Source organism: Lutjanus erythropterus, chromosome 8 (assembly GCF_056507025.1).
Source record: "Lutjanus erythropterus isolate fLutEry1 chromosome 8, fLutEry1.hap2, whole genome shotgun sequence".
NCBI lineage: Eukaryota > Metazoa > Chordata > Actinopteri > Lutjaniformes > Lutjanidae > Lutjanus > Lutjanus erythropterus.
Genome location: NC_139324.1, coordinates 20,161,307 through 20,175,653, shown reverse-complemented (window position 1 = coordinate 20,175,653; position 14,347 = coordinate 20,161,307). Strand labels below are relative to the sequence as shown.

Here is a 14,347-nt window from a genome sequence, read left to right as displayed (position 1 = left end):
GATTACATGTCATATATGCAGTATCCCTCAAATCTCTCGCTTGCCTTCTATTTTCCCCTCTACACTTATAGGCTTCCCACTCTGGTTACAGCCATCTTGCTTCTATTTGACGACGTTACGGCCCCACTTTCCATACCAATCCTATCTGTGTCATTTTGACGAACACAGGCGGGGAGATGCACCATGTAGGGGGCTCCAGATTCTGGTTGCATCTGGATTTTATAGCGGCTCAATTTTCCGTGCTGGTGCAGCAGCTCAGATTGGATGTGATGAGAACATGGAGCCTACGTGAATGTCAAGTCTAGACTGATATTGATATTGATCCACAGGTTGAGACAGCTGCTGAGCATCAGCCACAAACACGGTATGAGACACGCAGAGAGCATGAATCCGCATCAGGACGTAAATGCTCGGGACATTAGGGAAGGGGATTAGCTCTGCTATTATCTCAAAAATGTGGTTACTTCTGTCTTTCCAAGTCATTCTCAGGGATTATCGTCTTGTTTGTGTCCTTGTGTACACTGAGTTAGAAAGTATGTTTTCACACCAGCCTCGCATTGCTTTGTGTATGAAATAGGGGTGTCGCGATACACTGGTATTGATGAAGACCGTGAAATTTAAAAAATGAAAAACTGATACCATATAATTACACCGCAAAAATCATATATGAATTAACTAGAACCAACTAATCTTTTCTCATTAACTTAATGTAAATACACAAGTTTTATTTATTCAAGTTATTTATTCAGTTCTTTTGACTTAAAATGATAAACTGAATAAATGTATTGTACAGAGTTCGGTCAACTCATTGAATTAATTTATTAAAGATACATGATCAGCATATCTGCATAGCTGTTAATATCTTGAGTTTATTGAACATGATGTCTCACATACACCTGAATTAATATAAAGTTTATTGTCTAGACAGTTTTTTTTTTTTTGTCTTGAATCATTAAAAAGTACTGCAGCATGTCTTTTCAAATTCAGCAAATTTAAAATTTTAAGGCAGCCCCGATTTTTTTTTTTTAAGTTAAAACAAGTAGCTTATTTTTACAGTGTAAGACACATATGATAAATTTGTGTAAATAATCCAGCACCTCTTAAACATACTGTATGTTCTTATATCAGTCACAGATACACACTCTCTCTCCACCTCCTTACACTCGTACTTTGGGTGTAATTCATTTCTCAAAAAGAGGATCAATTTGTCTTTTTAAAAAATATTTTCTATAGATATCCTGATTATATCATGATCATGAATTATTTTGGCCACAATAACTGTGTAGTGAAAATCTGAATTTGCGACAGCCCTAATATGAAACTCAAAGTCTCTTGTGCCACTTGACAAGTCGCAAAAGTATTGTAAAACTCAAATACAAATATTTATAACTTTATTGATAGTTTACTTGTACAAGATGTACATTCATATTTTGTGAATCAAAAGGGGAAAAACAAACTGTACGATGATTCATGTTTAGGCATGCTTGCATATGAAATGAGAATCATTTTAATGGGTACAACAAATTCCATGGAGTATTGTTCAGTTCAACCATCCCTGAAATGTTTGTAAACTCGGACACGCTACATTTTTTTTAGGCAAACAATGCACTACAGCCACACCTCCTAATTCAAATTTTAACACTTAAAAAAACATACAAAAATAAATGCAAAGCCATGTAAAAATGTACACTTGTAGTTCAACTATTTCATCTTTCATAAACTTTCAGACAAAATAATAAATAAAACACCAATATGTTTAATTTAAAATGGAGACATAGATAAAAAATTCTAACTGGAGGTCTGTGAACAGAGAAAATGTGTTTTTGGAGACTGTTAGAGGTACATAGATCTTACACTGATCCACATGTTTAGCGCAGCTCTGACAGCAGTGTTTGAAAGGTTGTCAAAATAATCTTTGAATTCCAAAACGATCCAAAAATGTCCTGTCATTGTCTAGAACAATTTGTAAAATACAGTCTGAATTATTTGGAAATTAATGATGAAATGTCACATATAACATGCAGAATTAAGCTAATCATATTGTAAACAACTGCTGATTTTGTGATCTCATTATGAACATTTTCCGATATCCAAAAGCAAATGGATTTCTGTAATGTTAGTAGAGCAGTGAAGAGATTTTTTTTTTATTATTTAGAACCCAACCCTAATTTCTGCAGCATTCAAAAATGTGCTCATGTTTTCCTCAACAAGTGACCTGATGTATACAAGCTGCTTGAATACATACAGTAGGAGGTTATGTGGGATATGGCACCTGGTAATGAGTGACTTTTCTCAAACTCAATAAAATATACACTGCTGTAGAAAAATTGGCGTGTTCGGCAGAGAAATTCAACACTGCAACAGTGCATGAAAAACAACAGAAAAAAATCATTGGGTCTCTTTATCGTTGAGGATTAACTGCTAGCTGTTTTTACTTTTTCGCTATTTACAGTATTGCACTTAAACTGCACACCATTGCATTTCAGTTTGACTGATGCTTTCTTCTTATTTTCAGAATTACAAAAAAAGAGAAGAAGAAAAAAATGCATTTATACCCTTTATCCAAGATAATGTCCTTTTTGCTGATCACATGACAATATCAAATCCCCCTCCCCCGTTTTAATTAGTAAAGTAGTATCTGCTTGTAGTGCCATTTGTAAACACCCATTATACAAGACCTGAAGTGCAAAGGCTATCTTCACTTCTTTACCCAGGATACAACACAACAAACAGAAAGAAATCAAGACAGAGAGAGAGCACGCTGTGAGGAGAAATGCACTGCCGACACATGCCCAGCAACGCAGAAGAACATCTCTCCCCTCTGCAGCAAAGGAAAAATGAGTTGCTGCTTTTGTTAAAGCACGTGTCCATAAGAAGAAGGATATGGAGACCTTTCACTTTGTAGGTGTAGGGGAGTTGTGGGCATGTAGGATGGCAGTGTTAAAAACAGTTGTTGAGCGTTTATGTCAGGTGTGGACGGAGGCCAGTCCCAGAACGGTCCTCCATTAGAGCTCATGCACTTGGCAGCAGCAGGGAACACAGTGGTTGGAGACAAATATGGCCTTTTTTTAACGTTTTTCTTCATTTTTCTAGTGAGGGTGGGGCGGGAGGTCGGGCGGGGGAGATTGTAAAGGTGAGAGCCATTCCAATGCCTCTGTGGTGAGGTGGTGTGCGGGTCTATTTCCCCCCATGCTCAAACCCCTCTGCATTGTCAACATGGCGGCAGCCTGCAGCGTCAGCGAGGCTCTGCTGCTTTTTGGCCCTGCTGCTGCCGCCTGCCAGTTTGCTTTGTTCTAACGTCTTCTGGTCTGACGGGCCCCGGCCTGGCCCTCAGACAGACATCCACATGTGTTTGTACGGTCCTTGGGATGTGATCTGTGCCTGGAGTGGACTGAGCCACTGGCCCCTCAGAAGTCCTGCCTGTTGGGGCGAAAAGTAAAAGGTGATTTCATTGGTATTTAATTACCGTTCTCTACAAGTGGTTTGTTTTGGCAGCTGGTTTTGTGACAATTTTCTCGCTCCCTCCTTCTTTTTTTTAAATTTTCTTCCTCCACTGTTCTCCCCCCTTTCTTTCTCTCTCACACACACTCTCTCCCCCCTCCTCTCTGTATGTGTTCCTCTCTTTCACTCTCACTCAGTGTTTTTGTTTAGTTTAGTTTTAGCTGTGAGTGTCACGGCCCTTTCACAGGCTCAGTCTTGTGTGAGAGGCGATTATGGGCATCAGGCGAGCGGAGGGGCAGCCCGGTGGGGTCAGAGTCCCAGAGCCTCGGCGTGTTTTCTTGCCTTGAGTCGCAGGTCGGCGATGCTTGAGTTCTTGCTGTTGCTTTTGGCAGCTGCCGCCACTGCCGCCGCTGCAGAGGCCGAGTCGGCGAGCGATGCGATTGGTAGTCCGAAGGGAGGGGGCGGGAACATCAGGTAGGGAGCGTGAGCAGCCAGGTGAGGGTGCAGGTGGGGGTGGGAGTGGGTGACCCCGTCCAACTGGAGCTGGGCTTGGACCTGAAGCACAGAAAACACAAAGTTGGTCATAGAGCTGCAACGATTAATCGATTAGTTGCCAACTATTAAAGTCATAATGTGCAACATTTTCCTAAAAAAAAAATTTATAGACTCATAAACATAATCCTTTTCAATCATCACTTATGACCCTTTGCTTGTATTTTCTTAACTTCTCATTATTTTTGCTGTGCTCTGGACACTTGGGACCAACCCAATATGTCATTATTTGACGTCCTGGAATCATATTGGTGCATTTAAGAACAGCTCAGAAAAATTCTACTGATTCTACCTTTAAATTAATGGTCATCTACTCTGATAATCTAGTAATCATTTTGTCATTTTATAGAGAGAAAAAAGTGAAAATTCTCAGATTTCAGCTTCTTAAATGTCAATAAAAAAGACATTTAAGGATGTCACCTTGGGCTTTGGGAAACACCAATCAACACTTTTCACCATTTTCTGACATTTTATAGACCAAACAACTGATTGATAAATTGAGAAAATAATCGACCGATTAATCAACAATGAAAGGGATCATTATTTGCAGCCCTAGTTGGTCATTATGGGCAGGGTGTGTGTGCGAATGTGTGTGTGTGCATGTCTGTGTGTGTGTGTGTGTGTGTGTGCGTGTGTGTGTGTGTGTGTGTGTGTGGATTTAGGTTTCACAGTCTGACACTATTAAATTCCCCCTCAAATTTTACCCCCTCAAAGCTGTTGCTTACAGTGTGTTTTCTAAGAAAATAGTTAAGGGCTGCACTCTGCGCTTTAGCCCTTTTTTCATGTCAGCTATTCTAAAAGTTAATGAATCATACATTGCTCTCAGACACCACATCCAATTTAATCGTCTAGAATCAAAGTCTTTCTAGGACCCAGCACAGATTTGTTTAATTCAGACTGAGGACTCCGTTATACCCTTGGAAATATGCAGTCTTGTTATCCTGATTATGTATTCAATTGCATAAATAAACAATTTTGCACTAAAAAGATATTCACATATTTGGAGTTATAAATATTTATCCAGACATATTCCTGAGTCAAGGGAAAAAAAGAAACCATAAGGAGCATAGAATATCAGTTTTCACATTCTTGGCAATTATTTTATAAGAAGTAGGTGAAAATTAAGCATCCACTCACTTCAGAGGGAGAGAGCTGAGTCTGTTGCCATTCCTCATGTGTTTCAAACACCACAGGAAGAAGTGGGAAAACTCAAGTATTTCATGCTTTCTTCTCCAACCAAAATAGAACGATTTAAAGTCAAACTTTCAACTTGACTAAATATTATTTTTTTTCACTTTCCCCTCCTTTCATATTGGCCTAAAAGTACTGAAAATGACTTAAGTCGAAGTTGTAAATGAAAGGGAAAATTAATCTGAACCGCAGATTTATAGTTGCTCGGCATCCAAACAAAACCTCCTGCAAACAACAGGCGTTTCCACAGATCTCATTCAGCAGCAATCAAACTGCAGCTGTGTGTGGCTGATAATTTCCAAATGTAAAATATAATTACATCTCATTTTAATGTTTTTTTATGGAAAAGCAAATTAAACTGCTGGAGACTTGATTTTGTGGAGTGTTTTGGGGGAGACATGACAGAAGTTGATCCGTCCCAGACAAAACAGGTGGTGGACGTTTGACGTGTTTGTGCGTCAGGGTGTGTGTGTGTGTCCTGTTTATATCCTCATACACACTCACAGCTTGCATCGAGTTTTGTTAATTGAGATAATGTTAGCAGTTTTGTTAACCTTGTTGGTTGATACTAAGTGAGTTGCTATGTACTGCTATTGTCGATAATCGTGACATTTAAAAACTAAAATACTGATATCATGTTAACAACACACACGATAATATTGTGTAAGTAATCTAGTGACTCTTAAACATACTGTATGCTCTTTCTTTCCGTTCTCACTTTAAGTCCGTTCCACACATACCTTTTCACTGTCCATTAAAGGGAAAGTTCACACCAAAATCGAACAAACATATTTTTCTTCCAGCCTGTCGTGGACTTTATCCATCAGGTTCTCTCAAATATGATGGAACTAGAAGGCACTCGCCTTGTGGCTTTACAAGCACTAAAAAATAGATTTGAAAAACTTAACAGTAACGTCTCTTTCCAGAAATCATGACCCGGTCACTCAAGATAATCCATCGACCTTGCTGTGAATGTTTCATGTAGGAACTACTTTCTTTCTAGGGTAGAATCTACCAGAATTACTTTCTCTCTATGAGACAGAAAGTCGTTTCTACAAGAAAGAAAGTAGTTCTTATGTGAAACTGCCCACAACAAGGTCTGTAGTATATCTTGAGTAATCAGGTCATGATTTCTGGAAAGAGACACCAGTGCTGATTTTTAAAGGTCTTCTTTTGGGCTTTGATCACTACAAGCCGAGTGCCATTTTGTCCCATTATAGTAGAGAGAGGGGAAACATCACTATGGCTACAGATATCTCCAAAACTCAGCAACTCAAACCAAAACCATTTAGATGGATAAACAGCGATACAGGTAAAATATGTATTTTTTAATGTGGCGATTAACTGTCCCTTAAAGTGCTTTTTTTGTTTGCTTTTGTACAGTTATGGTTATATAATCTCTCCACCTCCCTACACGTTTTTGAGTGTAATTAATTTGCAAAAAAAAAGACAAACACGCAATAACCAAAGTTAAAGAATATGACTGATAGCACTGTTTTTTATGTCAAATTCAATTAGACATCGCAATAATATTGTATTGCGTATTCTTTTTACCACAATAATCCTGTAGCAAAGATCTAGTATCATGCCAGCCCTAGCTGATATGAAGAAGGATGAGAGACAGTCACATGACACAAAGGTTTCAGGCCAGATTCAACTCTCAGACCTTGTGGTTTTAAGTCATGCACCGTACCCAACCAAACCACCATTCAGTTGCTTTAAATGCTGCATTGTAATATCAGTGCAGCCTGTAGAGTGAGTGCTGCCCACTGCCTGACTCAACCTCAAACAGCGAGCCTATCTGGGTATGCAAGGCCTCAAGCCTCCACCCCTGCCAGTGCAGCTCAACGCTAATATCCATCAGAGCCCACTCCATTCCCCTGCTTTCATCATCTCTTTTATGTGCTCGCGCCTGCCGCACTGTTGGCTTAATTAGGCCGCTGCTTTTCACGAGGGTCAAGCAGACAAACACAACAGCCGGGACGCAGGAGCAGATAGCAGCAGATCAAATGTCTGTCCACCTCTCCTCTCCTCTCCCCGTACGGTCTGACCCTCTCCACACAGCCAGGAGGTGAAAGGTGCACTGAGGTCTGAGCTGCTCCCTCCCCTCCCCCAACACACACACACACAAACACACGTATCTCTCATCACTTGCATCTAATAGCTGCACATGGCCTATAGATTCATGTGAGTGTACAAATATAGAAGCAACAGCTACATACATGCACAGAAACATACACACACAAAGATCCAGCTCACACACTCTGACCTGGTTTTATAGATTCCTCCTCACTCAGCCCTGCATTACAAGATGCTGATTAATCATCTTTTCTCCTGCATTTTTAACTTTTAATTCTGCCTGAGTTCCTGATTTCCCTGATTTGATGTCTCATATTTTTTTTTCAAGTTCTGTCAGCTCATGTCCTGCTAAATAACAAGAACACGGCCTACCTGTTGGAAGGGCATCCGGAGGGCACCCATATTGACATAGGGTGCTACTCTGCATGCGTCGAGGTGACTGCCGCTGCCCAGAATGACACCTGGAGAGAAGGGAAAGATGTCTGTCAGACAGCCAGACAGTTGTTGTTATGTGAGATGAGGAGGTCACAGGGTTTTTTTTTTTCCACATGCAGTTAAAAATGGTCTCAAATTGTGAGACTAAAATATATTTTTGTTTTAAAAGGAAAATATAAATAAAATACAAATGAAAGATCATTCAAAACATTGTTTTATAAAAGCAACATTTACCTTTGTGCATCTGGTTTTCTTGTTTTCGACATTTTGCTCTTCTGTTCTGAAACCAGACCTACAATTGAAAAAAGCAAATGACCTTTGAGACAAGAAGTACTAAAAACAAACTCGTACTAAATGCAGCTTTTAACAAGAACTGTAACTGGTGTTCTTTTTATTTTTTTGGATATCTGTATATTATTTTAATCATTTGATCATTTATGTAAAGGCAAATTATTCTTAACCAATAAAAAGAAAAATCATAGGTTACATATGAACAAATTAAATCTTATTTAACTGTTTTACAGAAAGTAACCATAAATTGCCGTAGCATAATAAATATAAAGCTTCATTCATAGACTGTTAATGAAGATTTATTTATAGAATATAAATAAAGTTGGAAAAAGTTAAAATATATATATGTAAATGTAGTAAAATTGTGCAAATCGAAATAACACCCCACAGAAAAACCTGAAACAAAACCATCAGTGATATGATGCGATTGTGAATAACATTACAGTGATATGCAGGAAAATTCTACATGTGTATTAATATATATGTGTTTATGAATATAAGAATATAGTAATATGTGGCATAAAAGAATATTGTTAGTTATACTTTCTGATTTTAATATCATGGTGGTAGTAGTAGCAATATCATGGGTGTTTTATCTGTCTTAATTGTTGTCATGTTTTTATGTTTTGTGTGGTCCCCAGGAAGATCAGCTGATGCTAATAAAATCCTAAAATCCCACACCACGTCGCTGTAAATGTGATATTTAGTTTCACAGTAAATTCTTAGAGGAACAACATGTTAGATAAAAAAAAAAAAATACAACAAAATTACTATTAAATCAGCACTTAATATAATCTGCCAAAACCTCACAGATCGTGATTAGAAGAATACTGTGGTATTAAAAAAAAAGAAAAGAAAAAAAAAACTTCGTTAACCACCGTCCAATTTGCTGAGTGTCTTTGAAGCTGCGGGCTGCAGGCTACGGCCTATTGTTAATCATCATCAACCTAATTTGCCTCCGTGAATAACATTATCTCCCCTCCCCTTCGACCCCCGCAATGATTATCATTTACAGATGCGAAATTAGCGGCTGGTCGCGGACCACAAAGGACGCAGACTGATGATGACGATGGAGATGATGATGACTCTAGGTGCCGCGTGGAGCCATTTTGAGCTGCTTGGATCGGCGTTCAACATCGTGTCGATGAGATAAACTGCAATAACAGGCCAGTCGATAAACTGCCTGTCCATTAAGGACTGAGTCAAACGATCTGAAGATTTTTTTAAAAAAATCTTTCAAAACTGAGCCTATAAATATGATCATACAAATATCACAATTTATTTTTATTTTAGAAATATTTTCGTCATACAAAATGAGACTGACCCTCACTAGTCTGCTGTAGTGCGGGTATCTTTTTGTATTTTTACAACTAAATTATTATTATTATTATTATTATTATTATTATTATTATTATTATTATTAAATAAAGGCACACGTTGTATATTGTCACGAACGTATAAGCGGCGAGTTATCAGCTGTACAGCGGTAAATGATGGTAGAAAAGGTGTTTGTGAAAATCCCAGGTGATTTTTCATAGACGCACAGTAATCCCTCAGATAAATCAAGGCTAATATTAGACGGGGACTGAGATCAATTCCAATTACGCGCCAGTATGTTAAGCAAAGTGAACTACACTGGTTCAGACAGTTATTTCTTCATTAAGGGCCACTCAATGATGCGCTTCACAAATACCCTAATCTCATTTCCTTTTTGATTTTTTAATAGAGACAGTGAATAATGACATTTAATTTAGCAGCGCGCCAGAAACCCAAAGATATTAGTCCTAACTGAATTACTGCCTGCTCCTCACCAAGCTCTCATAACTTTCAATTAGATTCATTGACAGCTGCTCGGAGGGAGCGCAGGTTCACAGCCTGCAACAGCCCTGCTGCAATTCTCTCTCAGTAAATCTGGAGAAAAACATGTCTCCGTGCCTAAAAATGGCCTAAAAAGACTTTTCAGATGCTTTATTTTTCAAGGAGAGGAGATCATTTTGATCACAGAAAACACACACAGTCAGCCTGTTATCAGCCATCAATTATTTTAATGCACACTCCGTAAACTTCATTAGTGATAGTTGCAACGTTACCCTCTATTATACTGCTGTCAACCGAGTCCGACAGCTCAGAATGGTGGTCTGTGGGCTTATAACGCTCTATGATGCGTCTTATTCATCCGATTAGAAAGCTGAACAGCAGCAGAGTTGCACCAGAATTGAGTTATTTCTAATCTGTTTTTATGGGGACACTACATCAAGCCAATGGCAGATATTACAAAGAAAATGAGGAGGGATACGAGTTGACATAAGAGCGCGTCCCCTGAAGCAGCCATTCAGGCTCTTCATTCATTTTAATCATTGCTTCGGATTTTTTTTTTCGGTCCCCCAAGGCTGCTGCGATCGTAGGAGTAGTAGGCTATAGGCTGCTGGCTCCACAGGCCTACTGCTGCAAGTTCAGGAGGTTGTTACATCCCGAGTGATTTAATGATTTACAGCAGTTTACACTTGTTTGATATCACTGACTGACACTGACCCACTGTCTATAAAAGTATAGGCATTTTATTTAGCTTGATTTAACCACTTCTTAATTATATCACAGGATGCAGACATAAACACAGACATTCGGTTAAATACTCGGTCTAAATGTGAATAAATTTAAATACAGGCTTACGAATCCTAAAACATCTGCTGTAATCGTGCAGACAATTTTTGCTAGAATTTTACACAACTGTCACAGCAAAGTTGCTACTCCCTACGGGAATATTAGACACCGCTCAGAATGAAAAAAATCATAGACATCGAAAAAATTAAAATAAATCCACTACTGACTCCATATGAATAGCCTATTATAAGAAAAGTTCTGTATATCATTTACCTCTCAGGCTTGTGAGGGCATCCTGCCTGTAGATAATGAGCTTTTGATTTGATTTTGTATTTAGTTGTTTTTTGTTTTTTTAACTGATTAATTAATTAATTAATTTCTTTATTTACTATTTATTTGCTATTTATTTACTGTATGTTGCAGGGCATACACACACACACACACTGGTCTCTTTATAATATCACAAAAAGAGGAAGAAATCGCTTTAATCCTTTTTTTGGGTATGATTTAAATATGACACATGGCTCAGGCAATATTTCGTGGTAGTGCATATAAACTCAAAAACATGATCAGCATGAGGTCAAACTCTGCAGACTGGATTATTTAAGAACAGAAGAAAAGTGGAGAAATAACTAGATAACGTATAAATATTCCCAATGTTTTTAGTGTTCGTTTTATAAGCAAATAATTGAGATAAATCAATCTTTTACATGTGGAACACTATTTCTGACTGTCCTCTAATTACTGATTGATTGTAGCATCAATTAAAGACTGATTAGTTAATTAACAAACTCCCGCATAGCGCGGCGATGCCACTGAACTACCCACACCTCCTGCTGTATAAAAACTATAACAGTCTGACGGTATATAACGATCCTGATACCACTTCAAAACATGAATATTGTCACTGACAGATCAGGACAGTGTAAACGCTGCAGGCACACTACGGGTCCCTGCAGGAATATCACGAGAAAAACATCGATTCTTGTTTTTCGCTGCTCTCACACGTAGCAGCCCCGGTATGGTCGCCGTTTTGAACGAGATACGTGTGGAGAAAGAAAAGAAGTAACTCGGGAGATGCTCACTCCTCACCTGCACCCTGGCCTCGGACAGTCCCAGCCGCTGGCTCAGCTCCTCTCTCATGAAGGCGTCCGGGTAGTGCGTCTCGTCAAAGAGCCGCTCCAGCTCGTTGAGCTGCTCCAAGGTGAAGTTAGTGCGACTCCTCCGCTGCTTCAGTTTGCCCTGTGCGTCCTCGTCCTCAGACTTCACGTCCTCCTTTTTCTCCTTACACTCGTATATCCCTGTTAAACGGCCCATGGTTGAAGGGGGAAATGGAGAAGATGCGTTCAAATACTGGACTTTGCACAATCCTGGAGGAGTTACATAAACACTCCCTCACATCACACGCACTACAACACGCATCGCACATGCACATTACTGGCCCCCCATAGCCTACACTGGGCCCTGTCAAGGGCCTAAGGCCTGGTAATTTGGCAGCAACACACACGTTTAACAGCCTATTTCTTCAAGAGTATAGAGAGAGAGGCCTGTGGCTGCATTTCCAGCCTCCATAAGTCAGTGTGTAATGTCAGTGCCGTTATAGAAGTAAATCAGTCAATACATGGCATGTAAGCCTATAAGCGATTTAAAGAGCAGAGAATTAAGCCTCGGCTAAACGGAGAAGATTTAGGCCTAATTACTCTCCTCCGTAAAACACACTGAGGTTATTTCAGGCTATAAATAAAAAATACTCATTCTAGCGGAAACCCTTAGATTTAGTTCTCATTAAAATGTCTGTATTTCATACAGTGTAATACTGCTCAAAGCTGTCAGAATATACAGGCTGTTCTATGTGTTGTCATCATTGTGTTGTCATTATAAGTAACAAACTTGACAACTGCTGCAATTACGGGCAACATTTTGGTGTTTGTAGTTCGCTGATGTAAAATGTGTTTTTTTTCCACAACTGAAAGTCATTTAACATTATGTATAATATTATGTAAAATGCTTAGCAAATTAATCCCAAACACACAGAACAGAACCACATGACAAAGTCTTCCTCTCTTAGCTTGATTTAACCAAAATAATGGTGAAAAAAAAAGTGTAAGGCAGGGTGATACAGCACAGTGCTGACCCTTTTTTGCTCCTACGACAGGATAAATATAGAAACAAGTCAGAATTAACTCACTAAATGTCTAAAACTCTGCACACTATCTTGCCTGCTGAGCGAAGAGAGGCCTGTTCTGCTGTTCGACTGCACTTTTAACTAATTAATAAATGACAGTTTTTAAGGGAGATCAGTTTTAAAGGCGTGATTACTGGCAGGTTTTTCAGTTTACAGGAATTTAACAGCTCGCAGTACAGGAGTCTACTCCACTATAGAAGTGGACACTACATTATAATAGTATTGTAGTTAAACTATTAGTTCTTCAATAAAACAGGAATATAAAACAACCCTTAGATGGCATATAATAACGCAACAAATAAAAGAAAATAGAATAAGTTTATTGCCAAACACTTTATAATGGATTATAGTCGTTAAAAATTTTAGTGTTGGCACAAAATGCTAAATTGCAGTCAAAATAAAACTAAACTTCGCGTTAAATAGTGTAGATTAAGTGAAATTCTATTCTAAAAATTATAAGAACACTGATTTTTCTGTTGGTCAGAGACTGAGTCTTAAAACAATCCTCAAATAGTTAAAGACCACGGTCAGACGAAGGGCCCGCCTCCTGCTATGTAAAATAATAATTGTAACAACAGAATAATGTGTTACCTCAGTAAATCTGCTTGAACTAAACCCGAAACGTTACGATAACACGAACATTTTCACGCGTGGATTTGTAGGGATTTGCAAAAAAGAAAGGAAAAAACAAAAAAACGTCGCTCCCGACAACAAGACAACTGAACTTGAGACATTTTCCCGACACGATACGGAGCATTCTCTTCAAATTAAAATAAAAATTAAAAAAAATAAGAACCTTACCCTCTGTCGCTCTCGAAACATTAAAGTCCTTCAGTTTCTCCTTTTCCAGCTCGACGTGATCCTTGAACAGATGCACCGGGCAGTGGTTGCCCTCCGTTATGTCCTGCAGGTTTGTCTCCGGGCTGCCCAGCTCCCTCGCCCTTGTCAAGCCGCTCTCCAAAACTTCCCTGTACGTGATACTCTCTTTGCTGCTCTCCTTGGTTTTCTGATCGAAAGATTTCGACACGAATGCCGTAAGTTCTTCCATGGTCGGCTCTGTCGTTCAGTAGTGGTCCTGGTCAGGGGAAATCCACGGTGAATTCTCGGTATATACCTTACCGTGTTCTCTATATGGCACCACCAGCACTGCTCACGGATACGCGTCTTTTTTGGAGGCTGGCAGCAGCAGCGATAGATAGAAGGGGTGGAGAGGAGGTGAGATCACTCCTGCTGTTGTGACTGTGTATTTGAGAGCACACTATTTATACACGGCCACCTCAGCCCAGCCCCCCCAGCCCCTCTTCCCCCCGATCTCTGTGTCTTGAGCAATTACAGGCCGCCTCGACTTTGCAGAATTCAACTTTCAGCAGCTTTTTTTTTTTCCTTCTTCTTCTTCTTCCACAAATCAATGATGGAGCTGATGGAGGCGGTTAATTGAATTACGGGGTCATTAAAATGCCCACGGTGGCTCCACTCCTGCGAGGAGGCTGTATATGGCTGTTATGTCTAATTAATTCGGCGAAAATTTAATTAACGCGATTACAGGAGATACAAATGCTGGGTTTGTGGGGT

At 39.2% G+C, this 14,347-nt stretch overlaps 1 protein-coding gene across 2 annotated transcripts; it reads right to left on the bottom strand.

Moving 5' to 3' along the window:
- Positions 1–1,374: 1,374 nt before the first annotated feature.
- Positions 1,375–14,023, bottom strand: shox (shox homeobox). Of its 2 annotated transcripts, XM_084724850.1 has the most exons (6): positions 13,577–14,023; positions 11,683–11,891; positions 7,933–7,990; positions 7,636–7,745; positions 3,784–3,996; positions 1,375–3,420 (listed from the first exon to the last, which is right to left on the bottom strand). In XM_084724850.1, exons 1-6 carry the CDS (start codon positions 13,821–13,823, stop codon positions 3,331–3,333), a joined length of 927 nt encoding a protein of 308 aa, XP_084580976.1. In that variant the 5' UTR covers positions 13,824–14,023; the 3' UTR covers positions 1,375–3,330. The 2 variants fall into 2 exon arrangements, with proteins under 2 accessions (XP_084580976.1, XP_084580977.1); XM_084724851.1 differs by having other exon boundaries at positions 3,284–3,996; positions 7,636–7,724; positions 13,577–14,022.
- Between the last annotated feature and the right edge of the window lie 324 nt (positions 14,024–14,347).